Raw genomic sequence first — 19,763 nt, forward strand, 5'->3', positions numbered from 1 at the left:
GCATCATCTTTTTTCCAGCTCTCCCACCACTAATCAACTATTTTGCCATCATATTTTTAAGAACTATTGCTCTACTGCATTTCTTTTACCACTTAAAAACTCCCAGTTTGAACATAGTTTTACACAACATCCTCTTAAGTAAAGTTTTAATTCTATACAAGCATCCTCCTTTAAAAAGTATATTGTTGTTGGGACATCTGATATCTCCTAAAGTTCATAAAATGAAGTTCATAATATGATCATTGTTTAAAGTAATCTATTTGAACTTGGATGATCTTGAAAACCTAAGCAAGATCTAACCTACTTAGTATTTGGATAGGATGTTGTTAAACAATAAAGCTGTAAGATATATTGGGAAATTGGGAAATATTCTGAAAAAAATGCTATAGCAAACCACACAAATATTTTATCAGATTTTTTTCCCCCTGAGGTAAACTAACCACACAAATATTTCATCAGACGTTTTTTCCCTGAGGTAAGCAGAAACACTTGACATATGACCGTTGATTCAGCCATAGTTCAAACTTACAGTGGTCTCAGAAAAAGATATTTATGACCTGCCCTTGAACCTAGTCACATCATCCCTTTAGTGACAAGATCACAATTCAGATGCCTGACAAATAGCTCACATTTACAACTAGTTCAATACCCTGCATTCATGTGATGGTGATTTGCGACCTTTCTAGCCAGTATCAATTGGGGAATGGGTTCATTTAACAATCATTTGTAATTATTTTGCAATAAGTTACAGTGATTTGTTTAATGATTATAATAAAAATGATTGTAAAATTGTGTCTAGTCATATGATGATACACTTTAAAAATTCCGACTTACAGTTGAAATTGTGATCACAATTGTTGTAAGTCGAGGAGTATTGTAATTTGGTATTGATTTGCATAGAATAAAATATTGTTTTTCATTTTTAATAGTATTTCACACTACAATTAATTTGTACTGTAAAAATGCAGGTTTTAAAATAGTACCACAACAGGTTTAATTATTAATTAACAATAAATATTGATATGTAGCCATAAGCTGTTATATTGTCCATGGCTTAAAACCATGATCATGAAGAAATGCTTCACATTTGTGTCATCTGTCTGCTGTTCAGTAGGGTAGCCTAATTTTTTGCAGCAAAGTAGACAGCCCAGGTGGCAGTAGGCTATCTCTAACTACCCTGTTGCACAAAATATTAATGAAAGCTACTTTTTATTGCACTGTTTTCTTAGGATGCAAACTATGTAGTTATCTTCATTACATAATTATTGTATTAAATACCCATGAGATTCTGTTGTTAAAAAACTTTACATTGAAATGACTTAATATTCAGTGACTAACAAAATTAGCCTTTTTCCAGGTTAATTTTTATTATCTACTGCAGGAATGTCAAACTCAATTTCATTGAAGGCCACATCAGGGCTGTGGTTGATCTTAGGGCTTAGGTATGCTTGGGCGACTGGGTGGGTATGGCCATCTTGACGTCACTCACCGGGCATGGCCAACTGGGTGGACATAGCCAGCTTGACGTACCTCCCGAAACTGCTGGCATGTTTTTTCTTTGCATTGGTAGACCGGGCCGAAGCCATGCTGGCCCAATGTTTCTCTGTACATTGGGTAGTCCAGGTTGAAGCAATGCTGGCCCGATGTTTTCTCTTGGGTAGACCGGACCAAAGCCACGTTGCCCCGATGTTTCCTCTTCACATTGGGTATACTGGGCTGAAGGTATACGAGGCGGCTCCTGACATTTTCCAGGACAGCCCCAAAGGTGAGATCCGACCACATTGCAGGCTGGATCTTGCCTGCGGGCCTTGTGTTTGACACCTTGAACTGCTGTTATGAAGTCAAGGAGATGAAATGGGACTGAATCAGGGCATTTCTTGATTGTTACTAAGTTTATATTGAGGAAATCCATTGTCTTTTGCAAATACAAATTGGACCTTAGGCTTTCTTCGGAGATCTGAACAAACACATGACCAAATATAAATATCCTGTATTTTAAGAATATAGGACTGTCATAAACTTCTGAAGAAGAAGCAAAGTTAATTCAGAATCAATATTTAGGTCATATCTCAGACCTTTCATGTTTTCTTACAATATTAGTTCTTGTTCATCTTTTCAGCATTTCTCTTCTTTCCTTCATATAAATCTCAAATTTTGGATGAAACTTGGATCAAACTAGTAACTCAATACTAAGATAATGGTATACATTCTGTAATTTGAAATCAGGGTAGTAGATGTTTCAAATAATTAAAGAACCGATATGTACTGAGTTATCTTCTATTTTAGATAGTCATCAATATGTTAGCACTGCAGTGCATGTAGAACATGAGAACAGTTTATGCAGCCATTCTTTGTATTATTAAATTGCAGTGGAAGACGATTAATGAAAAAGGATTTCAGTTTAATTATGTTCTTATAGGATTTGGTACTAAGAATTAAACTATACTTGTGCTTACTAAAGGATACAAATCTGAAAACATAAAACTAGCTGCTACTTACTAAAAATAATCCTTAAAGTATATTAAATGTATTTTTCAAAATATATGAAAAAATATTTATTTATTTATTCTTTTATTCATTCAATTTGTATAGCCACCTATCTCAATCCAATTGTCTGTAGGGATAAACTGATTTATCTAGCTTTTTAATTATTTTGGCAAGATCTTGAATCAAAAGTAATATTCTGCAGAAATTATATATAGAAACAGTATGCCTAATTTTATTATCCATTATTTTTCAGGAAATCCTTTCTCAAGGAATTCTTCTTCCATTAATAAATCAGCTCAGTGATCCTGATTATATTAATCAGCATTTCATATGGATGGTAAGTTATTTAAAAATCATAAAGCCAAACCTAGCAAAGCAGAAACCAACAATTTTCAGGCTAAACAGAATAGTTTAAATATATCTCAACTTCAGCTATCTCCTATTCTTGAAACCAGCAGGAAATTTACTGAGATAATAATAATAATAATAATAATAATAATAATAATAATAATAATAATAATAATAATAATAATAATAATAATAATAATAACAACAACAACAACAACAACAACAACAATAATAATAAAAATGATTACAAGAAGGCATTTGACTCATTACCCCACAGCTGGATTAACACCTGTCTGGAAAACTTTGGAATCAGCAAAAATATGTACATTTTTTAAATCAAATTTGTAAAAATGGAAAACAGTTCTAACAACAAATGGGGAGAAAATTGGTGAAGTCAACATCAGACGAGGAATCTTCCAAGGAGATTCGCTTTCACCACTGCTGTTCAACATTGCATTAATTCCACTGACAATAATCCTACGAAACACAAAACTGGGATACCAAATCTCAAGCCAACATGGCAAGATAAACAATATACTATATATGGATGACTTAAAAATATATGCAAAAAGCCCCACTGAATTTAAATCAATACTCAACACAGTTCAACTGTTCAGCAGTGATATCAAAATGAACTTTGGACTTGAAAAATGTGCTATATTATCCATGCAGCGAGGAAAAATGGAAAAAACAGAAGGAATAGAACTGGGAAATAGAAATATAATAAAAGCATTAGCAAAGGATGATGGTTACAAGTATCTAGGCATATTGGAAGCAGATAACATCTTGAATGGAAAAGTCAGAGTCAACGCAAAAGGAATACATCAGGAGGGTCCGCAAAATATTAAAATCAAAGCTGAATGCTGGAAACATAATTAAAGCCATTAATACATGGGCAGTTCCAATGATACGCCACTCAGCTGGAATCATCAACTCGACTCTGGCTGAACTGGAAAACGTGGACTGGAAAACACACAAACTTTTGAATATGTACCAATCTTTACAAAGTGACATCGACAGGTTGTACCTGCCAAGAAAAATGGGGCAGGGGGCTATTGCAAATCCATCAAACTGTAGAAGAAGAAAAACGAAGTTTGAATGATTATGTGAACCAAAGTACAGAAAAATTGCTGCATGCTGTGAAAACGGAGAACAGCATAAAAACAACAAAAGCAAAGGCAGAATATAAGGAAAAACAGCTGGATGATAGATTAAATAAATAGAAAACCAAAGCTTTGCATGGACAGCACTTGAAAAACATTGAAGGAAAATGTGATAACAACTGGACATGGACATGGCTTAAGATGGGAACTATCAAGAAAGAAATGGAAGGTTTAATACCGGCTGCTCAAGAACAAGCACTACAAACTAATGCCATGAAAGCAAAGATACAAAAATCCACTGACAACCCAAACTGCCGACTTTGCAATAACAAAGTTGAAACTGTTTCACATTTAATATGTGAGTGCAGCAAAATCGCACAAACTTATTACAAAGCTAGACATGACCGAGTTGCTAAATTAATCCACTGGTCATTATGTAAAAAATATGATTTACCTGTATCCAGAAAGTCATGGGAACATAAAGTGGAAAAAGTTATCAAAAATGAGAAGGTGAAGATCTTGTGGGACTTTCGAATACAAACAGATCATCATTTGGAGCACAACACACCAGATATCACGGTTGTAGTAGGGCGAAGTGTATAGTTTATTGATGTCACTGTTCCTGGAGATGCCAGAGCCGAAGAAAAGAACTAAATAATGAAATATCACGACCTGGCCATCGAAATTACACGGCTATGGATGAAGCATGTGATACCCATTGTCATTGGAGCACTTGGCACCATGTCCAAGAATTTTACAAGATACCTAAACGAATTGCAGCTTCCTGCAATAACACCAGTGGAACTGCAAAAAACTGTGCTACACGGAACATCTTATATTTTAAGAAGGTACTTGGTTGATACTTAAGACACTGGCCGCAAACCATATCAACCATTAGCACCAGTCACTGGTATTTGTAATGCACTTTTGAATGTTCAGTTGGATGAATTTCATGTTTAATGAATAAAGTTAATAATAATGATTGATGATGATGATGATGATGATGATAATAATAATAATAATAATAATAATAATAATAATAATAATAATAATAATAATAATGCTTTACCTTGTTGTGCTGGAGGGGCTTGCACGCTCTAGTGATCCTAAGGGCTATGCTGAACAGGTGCAACCATATCATGTCCGTTCTACCAGTGTCTTCTATGTATACATGAACCCAGAGTTAATGTATCTTAGGTGAAGGGCCAGACAAAATTTGCTCCACAACCCATTCAAACATGGTGAATACGAGAAAAATGAAATTTATGCCAGCTGAACTGTCGCCCAGATTAACAATGGTTCAGCTATGGCTCCTGGGCATTCTGCACAAAATGAGCTACAGGGCTCAGCTCCCTCTGCTAGGCAACAAGGGCATGGAGCTGACAAGCTACTGGAAGAAAAAGCAAAAAAGCGAAAAATCTGGACTAAGGAAGAAAACATCTCTATTATCGATGCTTATTATCAGTCTGAGCCAGAAAAACATGTATTTCAAAAACAAACGTATCAGATTTGGAAGGTGAACCACACAGACTGTGATATCAATGAACAAAGGCTAATGGACCAACAACGTGTAATTCTGAGCCACAAATTTTTCACTATAGCAGAATTATCAGGAATTGAAAAGAAAGCAACTAATGGTCTGAGTATACCAACAAAGAAGAGTAACATCAAGAATGATTTGCAGACTCAAAAGCAAACTGAGGAAGAAAGGGAGGAAGAGGCTGTTGAAATGGATGAAGATACAGAACAAGGAAGCACTGAAGAGCAAGCACCAACAGATAGTGCTCAATTAGCTGAGAAAATAAAGCATCAAATGGAAAATGCTGAAAGAACACGTTTGCCAAAGCTGAACCAAGTGAACCAGAAAGAATTGAGAAATGTACTAAAAAAGGTCAATGAGGCTGTGCAAACCATTCAAACCACTACATTAGCTGAAACAAACCATGCAGCAGCCTTCATAACCACCAAAGAATTGGGTTTGAAAATACAAAGGAATCAAAGAGGCAAGAAGGGGAAGCCTAAGTGGAAAATTTGGTTGGAATTGAAGATGAAAAAATTTAGTGGAGACTTAAGCAACTTGAAGAACTTAAGGCAAGGTCAGCTAAAGAACAATCAGGTTAAAAGCAGCCTGGAAGCAAGATACGATTTGGAGAATAAGGAGATTGTGGTAGTAATTGAAGAGCTGAAGCAGTGGGTTGTTACCATTGCTGAAAAGATTAAATGGTATGAAAATTGAGTAACTTAGTTCAAGGAAAACTCACAGTTCAGAGCAAATCAGCACCAGTTTTATAAGAGCTTAGAAAGTGGAGATGGAGTAACAACAAATGAAAAGCCTGATGAAGAGAAAGCTCTGAAATTCTGGAAGAATTTGTGGGAAAACAACAAGAAGCACAACAGAAATGCAACATGGATCAAGCAGGTTTAGGATTCTATTAAAGTGCATAAAATGGAAGATGTGAAAATAACAAAAGAAATGGTGCAAAGGCAGTCAAGAAAAGTGAAGAATTGGAGTGCACTTGGACCAGATGAGCTACATGGTTTCTGGCTAAAGGCACTTACAAGTATGCACGAAAGATTGGCAGCCCAAATCAACCAGATCTTAAAAACAGCTGACAATGATGAATGGATGACAACTGGAAGGACATTTCTGATCCAAAAAGATAAAGGAAAAGGAAAGGACCCTGGAAACTATAGGCCAATCACCTATTTGCCAACAACATATAAGCTCCTTACTGGTATCATTGCAAACCAAATTTACAGATCCTTGGAAAGAAATAACTTGCTTCCTGTAAAACAGAAAGAATACTGCAAAAATTCAAGAGGAACAAAGGACCAACTGCTGATTGACAAGCTAATGCTAAAGAATTCAAAGAAAAGACGAACCAAGCTATTCATGGCTTGGATAGACAATTAGAAAGCGCTTGATTCAGTTCCCCACAGCTGGATCAAGAAATGCCTGAAAATCTTTGACATTAGCAGCAACATTTAAAAATTCATGGAAACTTCAATGAACCTCTGGGAAACGAAGCTTATGGCTAATGGAGAAGAACTGGGTAAAGTTGAAATTAAACGAGGCATTTCCCTTTCACCCCTACTTTTTATACTCTCAATGCTACCAATGACAATCATTTTGAAGAAGGTGAACTGTGGATACGAACTTGCAAAGAAAGGACTGAAAATTTCACACTTGGTGTACATGGATGATTTGACGCTGTTTGGTAAAACAAAACCTGAACTGAATTTATTAATTGAAAACACAAAAGAATTTAGCCAAGACATTGGTATGCAGTTTGGAATTGACAAATGTGCAACAATAGCAACCAAGGCAGGCAAGGTCCTAGAAGATGATGGAATACAACCTGAGAATGAAGAAATGATAAAGGCAGTAAAACCAGAAGAAGGCTACAAGTACTTGAGGATTTTAGAGGCCTCTGACTTAATGCATAATAAAGTCAAGGATTAACCTCAGCCAAGTACATTTGACAAATTCGCAGGATATTAAAGTCCAAACTGAGTGGAGGAAACATCATAAATGCCACAAATACCTGGGCTATACTTGTAATTCTATACTCTGCAGGAATAATTGAATGGACCCAGATGGAGTTGGACAATTTGGACAGAAAAACAAGGAAGCGTATGACAATGAATCAAGTTTTGCACCCTAAAAGTGATGTTGACCAATTGTATCTACCAAGAGCAGAGGGTGGTCGAGGACTCCTACAAGTAAAGCAGACTGTGGAAGAAGAAAGACACAGCTTGAATGATTACATCCAGAAAAGCGAAGAACCAATGATTAAGGAAGTAAATAAAGGAGGCCTTTTGAAGACAACTAAGTTAAAAGCTGAATATAAAAAAAGAAGTTATTGAGAAGCGAGCTGAAAATTGGAAACGCAAAACTATGCATGGCCAATACTTGAAAAGTATTGAAGGCAAAGCCGACCAAAAACTAACTTGGAACTGGTTAAGATCAGGAGTACTGAAAAAAGAAACAGAAGGCTTTGTTTTGGCAGCTCAAGAACAAGCCTTAGCCACAAACTGCATGAAGGCAAAAATTCAACATGTTGCCACCAATAGCAAATGTTGCCTCTGTAATGAGAAAGATGAGACAGCCGACAGTTGATCAGCGGGTGCAGCAAAATTTCACAAACTGACTACCTACAATGCCATGATGATGATGATGATGATGATGATGATGATGATGATGAGTGGATAGAGGATAGAAAGATACACAGACAGCTAAAACATGGGTAGATAGTTAGATAAACATGGCTAGAGACATAAATAGATAAATATTTATGAATGTATATATTTGCATTTGTGGTATAAAGGTAAACCCAATCTTTCTTCAAATTCAAATGCATATTTATTATTGATAGTCATTCCATATTGATTACAAAAAGGATCAGTAATTCTGCCACTAAGTGGTACAGTCATTTTGCATCATATTACATGACCAGGCTGACTTAGGATATCAGTTCCTGCTAAGAGCATTAAACAAAAAATGTGGTTATTAAGTGTGATGTCACATGACCACAACTTGCCATTTTCTGTCAGCTTCTTCATTGACTTTGCTTGTTAGAAGCTGACTGTGAAGGTAATGAGATGCTGCTACCATCATAAATGTGCATGAGTTCCTAGCACCCAAATCAAGATCACATGACCGTGGGGAAATTGGTACTTTGAAGACTGATCGTAAATCTTTGGTTTCAATGCCATTATAAGTTTGAAAAACCACTGGATGAGCGAGTACTACCTATATTTGTATGTCTTCTATATTTTTAAATAAGAAATGAGTGAATATTGGCGATACAGAATTTGGATACATTAGGCTTAACAGTAAGGAAAGACAGTTCCATAGGTGACAAATACGCTGACACTTATTACCTCTCAGATTGTGGAAATATCAAAGGACTGGCAGTGCCAGCCAAAAATGGGCCGTGCGGAGGTCCCCCTGCTGCCTGTTTTCAGTCTCCCTAGCCTCCTGCAACACTTTGCTGGCCAAAAACAGGCTGCATGGAGGCCTCTGCGTGGCTTGTTTTTGGCCAGCAGAGTGGTTCTGGAGGCTGGGGAGGCCAAAAATGGGTCGCATGGAGGTCTCAGGAGCCTCCTTGTGACTCATTTTTGGTTGGCAGAGGGCTGCTGTAAGTCAGAGGGCAAAAATGAGGCACAGGGGCTGCGCATGGCCCCTCTGTGCCCTATTTTGGCCAGCAGGGTGCTGCAGGAGGCGTCTGTCCTGTCTCCTCCCTGCCCCCCTGCTGGCCCACGGTGAACTACAATGCTGATCCAGACATCAAAGAAATTCAGTTTGACTCCCCTATGCTAGTTGTATCCGACTTTAAGTCCATCATGTCCATCTCTAAACCATTTAACCATTGCAGCCAAAGATGTTTCTGTGGTCAAGTGGCCAGCATGACATCATGCAGTGCAAAGTGTATGGCAAACTGTTATTTCCACCAAAGTGTTGCCTCATTATTTATTTGCATTTACATGCTTTCAACTGCGAATAACACTCTGTCATACACTGATAGGATTCAAACAGCTGGAACACAGATCTTCTCTTTTAAGTAGTTAAAAGTTTAATATGGTTAAAAATGTAACCATCTACAGATTAAATTGCAACTATGTGAGCATTTGAAAATGGGGATGCTTCACTCTTACAAATGAGAACTTTAAATGCTTATAGCTAGCAGTTTTATTAGTAAGAAATGGAAATTAACATGAAACTATTAAAATAGAAGAATGAAGTATCTATTCGCTTCCCATTCAAAATTATGATAGAACTATTCAAAAACTGTATCTGCAAAATAGAATTGAAAACTCTATGATGAACGAAATTAGCTTACCTGGAATAGTTGTCCACTGAGTGTTATTTGTATGACAATAATGTATATGAATATTTTCAAATGTAAATCTTTTTTCCTACTTGTCAGAAATTTTTAATATTTCACATACATATGCAAAAAAATAAATCTTGATAAGTCAAAAATATTTTTGAACAAGTTTTTTTTATTGATGTTGAGCTGTTTAAATATAACAAAACAAGATGCACTTGAAGAAAAAAATGGTGAAATATTTGAAGAAAAACAGTTCTTACAAGCCATTAAGGATGGAGTGGCTCTGTTACATGTTGGGATATATATCCTATAATATATATCATAATAAATAAAATGTATCTCTAATTTTCCACAATCACTGAAAAAATAACAAAGGCTTAAAGTTATGAGACAACAATCCAAATCAACCATGACATGCTTACAGTAACCAAAACTAATGGTCTTAAAATGACTTCCCAGGATTTAAAATTATTGAAATCATTTGGACATCACAAATATGCAATGCATGAATAATAGTTCTAAGCCATAAGGCTGAACAAGGAAGGAGGTGGGATGGACAAAAAACTGGGATGATTCTTAATTGGCTATAGTAAAAACTGGAAGCTGCCAAAGGGGATATTAATAATTTTTTTCTGTCAACGTATTCTGTGCATTAACTTTTTTTTAAACCATTATTATCTTGACTGTATTAATAAAGGTACATAATAGTATTCAGTAAGATTTGCAGAAATTTTCTGAAATTATTCAGTTTTTAAATAATTGATGGGGTGTTTATTCATTCTAGCTTATCCATATTTATTTATTATTTTATAAAATTATTGGCAGCCCATCTTACCATAGGATATCTCCGGATGGCTTACAGACATAAAATATGTCTACACATATGCAATTATAACATTAATAAATTAAAATCAAATACTAAAATATAAGGACACATAGGGAAGGGAAGTGGAATGGGGTAAGGTGGTATCTATTATTACTTGATCACATCAGGGACCAAGATGTTCCAGAGGGCAGGAGCCACAGCAGAGAAGGTCCTCCTTCTGTACCCTGCCAGAGAAATAATTGGACTGATAGGATCCACAGCACGCCTTCTCTGCTGACACAAGTGATAAATTATCTTAAATCTGTATAACCAATATTTAGCCCTGATTTTGGGATAACAGTTCATGTATAAGATGTAACTGAAATATGCATTTCATAATATTTAGTGTAGTGTACTTTATTTTCTTCGAAATTGTTAGTTAATTGATAATACTGTTCAAAGTAGTGCTGACCCAAAAAGAAAATAAAAAATGATGTATATGCCATTTAAATGTATAATTCACAAATAAAATGAATATAATCATAAATATAGCCACATGCTTCATTGGTAAATATTAAATATTTTATTTAATATGCGCTATCATATGCACAATGATAGAAGAGAAATAATAAGAACTGAGTTATACAGAGGATGCAGAATTTTTTAATATAAATGCAGACTTTAAAAGCAACCGCTTATTTATAATTCACATCTGAAAATGTTTTATTAATATTTTCTTTCTTACATATTTCAGATTCGTGATTCAATTTGCAATTATGAGGCCTTTATGAACATTGTTAAAGTAAGTGATAAAGTAGGAGAGTTAGAAGCAGTAAGAGACAAAGCCACAGAAGAACTGCAGTATCTTCGTTCTTTGGATACAGCTGGAGATGGTTAGTACTGTTATGTTTATAATTATTATATAACTATAAGATGCTGTCTATTTTTTTCTTTGGGTAGCATTCTCCTAGAAGTTAGAAGGTCATAATAATTCTTAAAGGAAAAAATTTCTACTTAAAAATAAGATAATTTGCGGATTTTTGAGAAAAGTCAGTATTTAAGGTGTAGAATGAAGATGCAAGTACCCTGGCAGTTTTTAATTATGCCTCGTATAAGCACAGTAAACTTCTTGGGTGGCTAGATAAATTTCCATAACTGACTATTTTGTAATAATAAGAAACTTTCCTCTTTTGAATAACAAGCTGTTATGATTTTATTCCATTTTTGTTCTGGAATTCAAATCTGCATAAAAGCTTGCCAAGGTGAGATATTATGTAGTTTGAAGCCAAGTCCTGTATGCATAGAAGTTCCCTTGAAAAAACTTACCTATTCCAGTAGACATTGTAAGTGGAAGACAATTTTGTGGGTAATTGTATGCTGTGAAAATGCTTGCTCTGACAAATTGTAGAATATAATCTAGATTTCCAGGAGGATGCAGCTTTTTAAGGGGCAAAGTGGCTAAAGACTTGAAAAGTTTGAAGAGAATTAAAATGACTCCTCCTTCACTATTCTCATAGTCTAGCTATGCAAATAGTTGCTTTAGTCCAGCAAGATTCTGTCTATAGGTGTGAAAAAGAATAAAGGAAACTACTATTAAGTAATTTCAAATGCCTCTCTTGGTTCTTGGCATCTAAAACAAATTTAATTTATGCATTTGTAAGGGCTTTGAATGACATTTTTATTTTAAAATGAATTTTTCATCATAATTAATTTTGTGCTCAATAATGAGGTAATCTTTAAGTTTTCAAAAGTTGTACGTAGGAAAATCAATATACAGTAAGTGCAGTGCATTTATGTCCATAATGTAGCTCATTATTTTAAAGTGTATCTTATTTAGAATCAATGCTAGCTTTTAAAATATTTTCTCATAGAAAAGTATAATATATTCTACTAAAATAATTCACAAAACCCAAATTTTCATTGCTAGCACATATTAACTTAAGTAATAGTTCTGTGCTTATTAATAACAGCAGCATTGAATCTGTTTTGAAAAAAAATGCATTCATTTTTCTTCAGAGACTTTTGATTGTCTTCTCCTTCTATGTACCCTTAAGCAATACATTTCTAATTCATTAAGAATTTAAATAGATGTTTTTATCCTTTTAAATCTTACTTGATTTTCTTTTCAGATATCAACCATATAAAAAATCAGATAAATAGCTTACTCTTTGTTAAGAAAGTATGTGATTCAAGAATACTGAGGCTACAGTCAGGAAAAGTAAGTATGTTTCATGTATTGCAATTATACATAACCATCTGAGCCAATTATGAGACTTGATTTTCCAAATCAAATAATAGAGCTCAGTGTTATCAGAATATTTTGCATTGTTTTCAATAGTTAATGAATGTCAGTAACTTGAATTTGTCAGGTTAGATTCTCATATCACATCAGTCTAAAAAAAAGATATTAATTTTGCTATATATTTGATTGCTACTGAACTAAGATCCTAGCTCAAGGTAAATAATCTATCGCATATCCATTATCAAGCAAACTTTTAAATTGTACATGCAAGTTAAAATTAAAGAGTTAACTTTATTTATGAATCTCTGTACCTAAAATCTTATGAGAAGACAACATCGCTGATTTTGATATGTAGCAAAAATAAGCCATGTTGTATAAATATTGCATAGCCATGTCTATTAATGTATTTTACCTTTATTCAGGAAATAGATACTGTGAAACTGGCTGCAAATTTTGGAAAACTTTGCACAGTCCCTCTGGACAACATTCTAGTAAACAATGTTGCACTACAGTTTTTTATGGGTAAGAAAACCATAGTTGGAAATGCATATATATGCAGGATTAGAACTGTAGTACTGTAATAGGATGCTATAAATGTGCATGTATTTAGCTTAAAATGAATAAAGATAACTGATGTGAGGACTTTTTTGATCCCTTCTATTTTTTTATTCCCCAAACTGATTTAATAAAAAGATGGGTGTTTCTCTTTCTCAAATATCTACACAGTTAAGTAAGCTCTTAAATTAACAGGGCTATCAAACCCTCTCGCATCATGACGTATCACAATGTTTTTGGCCTTTGCAGAGCTGAGGTGGGTATGGCCTGTGCAGGCTGTATACAATCCAGGGGCTGCCAGTTTGACACGCCTGCTGTAGGCCATAGAAATGTAAACAAATTCTGTCATTAACTCTATTTAGAATAAATTTAGTATTTTATGCCGATTAGTATCAGCTTTTCTCCATAAAAATATCAAGCAAAATAAAATAACTTACTGAGATTTGCATTTAATTTCTATGATGGTTACTGTTTAAAAAAAGATCTTCTATTTTGAACATTCATGTCAATGAATCTGAATATGCATGAAATCCATAAAACACTTTGTTTTCAATTCATAAACAATTGTTTTATTCACAGTATTCCGTTGAAACGTTCTTGAGTTGGCTGCATTATCTCAATACAAAAATTTGAATAGCTTGAATGTTTCATGTTTTATCAGGCCACATCATAAAATTCTATCTTGTAGCTTTTGAAAGCAGTGGAAATTCAGAAGAAACTGTATGTTCTCTTGCTCACTGCCCAAGGATCACAAGAATAACTAATCTGCAAATGTGTCACTTTTCTTTCAATTATTTCCTCCAGTAAAAGCTACCTGAACATTAGGTAGTCAAGAAGAAAATAAAACCCAGTCAATCCACTGGCACAATTGGGGTTTCTTTTAATAATGTTTCAAAGTTCTTCATGTACTTGCCTAAGTTTGTAGACGCTCCACACCATTACTTACGTACTAGATTCATCAAGAAGTTTTAGCAAAGCAAGTGTCATCGTTCCAAATACCATGTAGAAATAAATCAAAGTCCAAGGCAGAATCATCCTTAAAGTTCCGATTTAATAATACAGGCAAGTTGGCAACGTACTGTGGAATTTCAACTCTGATTTACATCCTGGGAGTTACCCCAGTTGAAAGTTCATGATCCATCCCCCAACCCATAATCACATGCCCCAATCCTTTTCTTCCACACTGGCATCTCCACCCAGCTTCTTCCGGTCAAATGTCGAGGTGCTGAGACAAAAATGACCTTGGCTGCTAGGAAAAATTGACAGCAATGCATTCCACAATTCTACTCCTTTCGATTCCCCCCTCCCAATGACTACACTAATAAAACATCATAGGAAATTATAAGAAAGTATGGCAGGCCAAAGATTCTTAAAGGAACCTCTGCAGGCCTAACAGCAAGGAGATATTTAAGGCATATTTTGGCTACCATAATTTTAAAAATTACTTTTGGCTTATTAGAATGAGAACATGTAGCCATGTAACATTCCATTACTATTGTTTCATTAGCTACCAGTGTGTTTCCAAGTACAATACGGGTAATCCTTGAGGTACAACAGTCCATTCAAAGAATGTTCAAAGTTACAATGCAACCCCAAATACTAAATATAATTGTTTGAAGTTACAAATTATGCATTGTCCCCCCATGGTCACTCACCCTTGCAACTGACTTCAGAGATGCTGCAGCACACCCACTTACCTATTTCCCTCCATCTTGCCTGCCCAGATCCTCAGAGGTCCCTAGAACCCAGTATATTGGCTTGCTTTGCCAATAGAATACTGGGTTCTATGCATTCCTTCCCACCCCCAACTCCCCTATCACCATTCGTTTATTTACTTTTGGATGAGTTCAGGAAGTCAGTGGAGAGAAGGCCGTTCCCTCGCTGGGCCAAATGGCATAATCAAGAAGAAGAAATCCAATCTCTTTTGTTTCCATGGGAATCCTTTCCCCCCAGACAGATAAACCACTACGAGATCTTTTTAGCCCTGCCAGCATAAGACTAGTGCCGGCGGAGCTAAGAAGAAATCGAAGTAGTAGAATTGGAACAGAAGTATCTACGCTGACTTCCTGAGCTTATCAAAAAGTAAGTAAGCAAATGGTGATGGGGTGGGGGCCCGTAGGGCTTTCGGGGAATCAAAGGGTGGCAGGAAGACCATGGAATATATTAAGAGGATGGGTGGAAGGCCTCCTGGGAGTGGCTGTGCCTGCGTTAGGCCTCCCTCAGTTTCTGCCATCACTGAGTCACCCCATGTTCTACTTACTGTAACAATCCATCCATTCGTTTAACAAATGCATTGAGCAAAGCAGAGACAAGGAGGTCGTTAGGTGCTTCATTTAAGATAGTCCCTGACTTCCGACAATGGGCAGGCTCTATTAATTTCATGTCGAGGACTACATGTGCTAGTTAATAACTTGTGTCACTCAGGAACTGGGTATTTGAATTTCCAGATAGATTCTAACCAGTTCAAATGAGTAGAAAATGCCTGTTTTATGAAGTCCCTCTCTTTTGATAGAACCTGTCCCCAGAGCAACAGTATCTGTTGTTATTACAATTTTGCAAATATTCATTAATACCTTATTGTTTCATAACTTCTTTAGAGTTCAAAATTTAACTAAAGTTGTTACATTTGATGTAATATTTTAAAGATATTTTTGTGTTGGTTTATTGTAGATTTGTATTGTTGATCTAACTATACATTTCTTACAATGTGCAGATTGAAATATTATATAAACATATAGCAAAAGACACAATACTAACAGAAGGGTCCCCAACTGGAGGTCTGCATTTAGAACCTAAAATATATAGTAGTACATAACAAAGAAAATCAGTCATGTGCAAAAGATGACTTCTTATACTTCAAGGGCCAAATAACATAATATGTCATGGTAGCACAGTGATTAGAATCCAGCAGGTTCTGACAGGATCCAGAGAACCAGTAGTGAATTGTTTATTTAATTATCATTGTTATATTTTTAGATTACATGCAGCAGATGGGAGGTCAAGCACATCTTTTTTTCTGGATAACAGTAGAAGGATACAGGGTTACAGCTCAGAAACAGCTAGAAGTATTGCTGAACCATCAGAAGGATGGAATGCATCAAACAACACAAACCAAAGGTCTGTTAAGAACAGCTGCAGTTGGAATATATGATCAGTATTTATCAGAAAAGGTAAGAATTGATTCTTTGAAAACAAAAACAATGTTTTATAAAATTGTAGAAGTGAATCATTTGAAAAAATTCTGAAAATCAATAGTCTTGGCATTCAAAGTTATTACAATGTCTAACCAATTGAATAAAATATATAGAACAAGATGAGATAACTATCGATTACTGAAAATAACGGTACTTAAAACTTTATTATAATCAGACTAACATAGAACATTAATATAAAAAGTAAAAAAAAATCATACAATATAATTGAGGTAGCAAATACAGTAGTACGTTATTACTCATTGTTACTTGTTTCGCAATGAGTACCAAAACAATGTGTACCAAACAAATTTTTCCCATAAGGAATAAAATAGTGAATCATAATGCAGCTGACACTGACAACTTCTAGCTTGTGCATTGAGTACCAAACAAACGATAAGCACCGGGACAAAATTTTCACATCAAAATGTGTTGAATACAAAACTCAATGAGTTTCAAAGTAGTTGATTACCTAGTACCTTTGATTAAAATTAATCAAAAGATAGTGAAGTCTGCCATACTAGGTACTAAAATAATAATAAAAAGAATCACAGTTGGAAGAATATATTACAGGTAGCCCTCATGTTAAAATTGTTTAAGACAACTATGGCAAGAAAGGTTGTAAAATGGCACAAAACTCATGGTCGTAAGTTGAGGAATAAAATTGTATGCAAACTAATCTTGAATGGAGATAAAATTGAACATAGAAAATTACCCCATATACATAGGGTACTCTCTAGAATCTCTAGAAAGTGCATAAAACAGTACAATCGTGCATACAAGAAGTAACTATTAAAACATCTGGCCTAAAATAGAAAATATATTTCTGAAAAGCAATTAACTGCTGTGTTAAAAAAAGTACAAAGGAGCTTAGGAAACGTATTACAAAGCTTAGAAAGAAAAATAAATCTGAGGAGAAAAACAATTATTGATAACATTATGAAGAAATAAGAAACTTCCTGTTCTTATATGCTGCCACACAAACTTTTGCCATATTATATGTTATGGAAGATTTCTTGTCAGAAAATAGCAAAGATTATAGAAATGCCTGGGATGATCTAGAAAGTATATAAGCAGTAATATGATATAAGTACTTTTTACATGGTTATTGTATTGACAAGCAACAATACTTGCTTGTTTCTACCTTCCCATCTCCATTGGTCCACAATAATTCAGGATATTGGATTTTTTATAATATGAAGGGGGGCCCACACCTTGCCAGGATGAAGGTTTGTTTTGTTTGTTTTTATTGCATTTATATGCCGCCCTTCTCCCAAAGGACTCAGGGCGGCGTACAACATTAAAAAACAAACATCCCAAAAGTTAAAAAGAAATTAAATACATATCCCCCCCCCAAAAAAAACCCGAATTTATAAAACAATACATTTAAAAATGAGTTAAAATTAACAGGCCAGGCCGGCTTGCTGGAAAAGCCAACTTTTTAGGGTGCGTCGGAAGGACCGGAGGTCAGGGATTATGCGAAGCTCTGGGGGCAGCTCATTCCAGAGGGAAGGCGCTCCCACAGAGAAGGCTCTCCCCCTGGGGGTCACCAGCCGACACTGTCTGGCCGATGGCACCCTGAGGAAGCCAATTCTGTGGGATCGTACTGGACGGTGGGAGGCTATTGGTGGCAGTAGGTGGTCTCGCAGGTACCCTGGGCCTAAGCCATGGAGCGCTGTAAAGGTCATAATTAATACCTTGAATCACACCCAGAAAACAACCGACAACCAGTGCAGGCCGCCTAAAAGGGGTGTAACATGGGAGCACCTAGGTACCCCCATGACAACCCGCGCAGCCGCATTCTGGACCAGCTGAAGCCTCCGGGTGCTCTTCAAGGGCAGCCCCATGTAGAGAGCATTGCAGGTTGTCCTATGATTTGAGTAAACTAAATGTATAAGCTAGTTTTTCCATGTTTTAGACACTCACATATACAAAGATGGTTTAGTAAGAAAAATTGAATTGTGGCATGACTGATAAATATCACCGTAATAAATATTTCTATAATTAATGGAGAAGTCTTTTTGATATCTGTATGCTCTATAACTGTATGATAGCCAAACATCCAGTTCATTTTTCCAAAATCCTGAGACACTTAACTGTGAAAAAGCCTGGTGAATGAATATATAAATAAATGGTTATTTCTATTTTTAGAATTCAGATTGCCTTTGTATTTGTTTTCATTCTTGTATATTCAAAAATTCCAGATCTTAAGAGTAAAACTGTGGATATTTGAACTATCCTTTTACTTCTTCTTATCCCAACCCCATATAATTATTTCAATGTGTATGTCACTTGTAAATACTCTTTCAAATATCTCAAAATGAAATGCTATAAATTTTATGAGTGACTTGAACTACTTGAGTTATTTGCTTTTATTAAAATAAATGATACAGGTTTTTATAGTTCTCTAGCTTTATTGTATCTTTAATAATAATGGCTGATTTTTAATTTTTACAAATAAATGAATGAAAATAAAAACTAAAATAATGTAATTCTGTATGGTAGGCTTCTCCAAGAATTAATATCGATGATCTATTAGTAACAAAGCTGGAAGAAAAGTTGAATAATGAGGACCCAACTCCTGAAATTTTTGATCAGATTCAAAGAAAGGTAAACTGTTTTATTCTGATCTGCTAATCTGATTGTTAATCTGTTAATATTTATGACTTTTTGTTAATTTCTAGATTGAAATGTAGAATATTGCAAATGCTTATTGCATTATTTCTTATTGCATTAATACTTTATATCACAAGGTGCTTTATGATTTAGATTACCTATTTTGCATAATATTAAGCTTTAATTTCATTAAGGTATATGAATTGATGCTGCAAGACGAAAGGTTCTATCCTTCATTCAAACAGCATACACTTTATGTACGAATGCTTGCTGAGCTAGATATGCTAAAAGATCCTAGTTTCAGAGGATCAGATGATGGTGAAGGGGGTAAGTTGTCCACATCAGGTAGGCTTATACCTGTAAGTATAAATATGTAAGTAGGAAGTAAGTAATTTTTCCTCATTAGATAGTATTTAACTTTTTTTTTTGCTAAGAGGTTTATGCAGATGCACTAAAAATAATTTGGAAATATTTTGCACACCTCTACATATAAGAATTGGGAACATTTCATTTTTGGCATAATTTGGCTTTTTTGTTGCTGTTCTATTGCAAATTTCCACAGTAATAGGTGTTGTGCATGCT

At 35.1% G+C, this 19,763-nt stretch overlaps 1 protein-coding gene across 6 annotated transcripts in view; it reads left to right on the forward strand.

The window, feature by feature from the left end:
* The window catches only part of SNX13 (sorting nexin 13), a 127,077-nt gene that overhangs the window by 73,892 nt on the left and 33,422 nt on the right, over positions 1-19,763 (forward strand). For all 6 annotated transcript variants that reach the window (XM_081970131.1, XM_081970134.1, XM_081970129.1 and 3 more), the window contains exons 9-15: positions 2,741-2,824; positions 11,332-11,470; positions 12,707-12,795; positions 13,242-13,341; positions 16,351-16,544; positions 19,071-19,175; positions 19,376-19,508. In XM_081970131.1, coding sequence (XP_081826257.1) covers positions 2,741-2,824; positions 11,332-11,470; positions 12,707-12,795; positions 13,242-13,341; positions 16,351-16,544; positions 19,071-19,175; positions 19,376-19,508 — 844 coding nt within the window. The remainder of the gene's footprint in view (positions 1-2,740; positions 2,825-11,331; positions 11,471-12,706; positions 12,796-13,241; positions 13,342-16,350; positions 16,545-19,070; positions 19,176-19,375; positions 19,509-19,763) is intronic.

The sequence above is a fragment of the Natrix helvetica genome (genome assembly GCF_964273705.1).
Source record: "Natrix helvetica genome assembly, chromosome: Z".
Taxonomy (NCBI): domain Eukaryota; kingdom Metazoa; phylum Chordata; class Lepidosauria; order Squamata; family Natricidae; genus Natrix; species Natrix helvetica.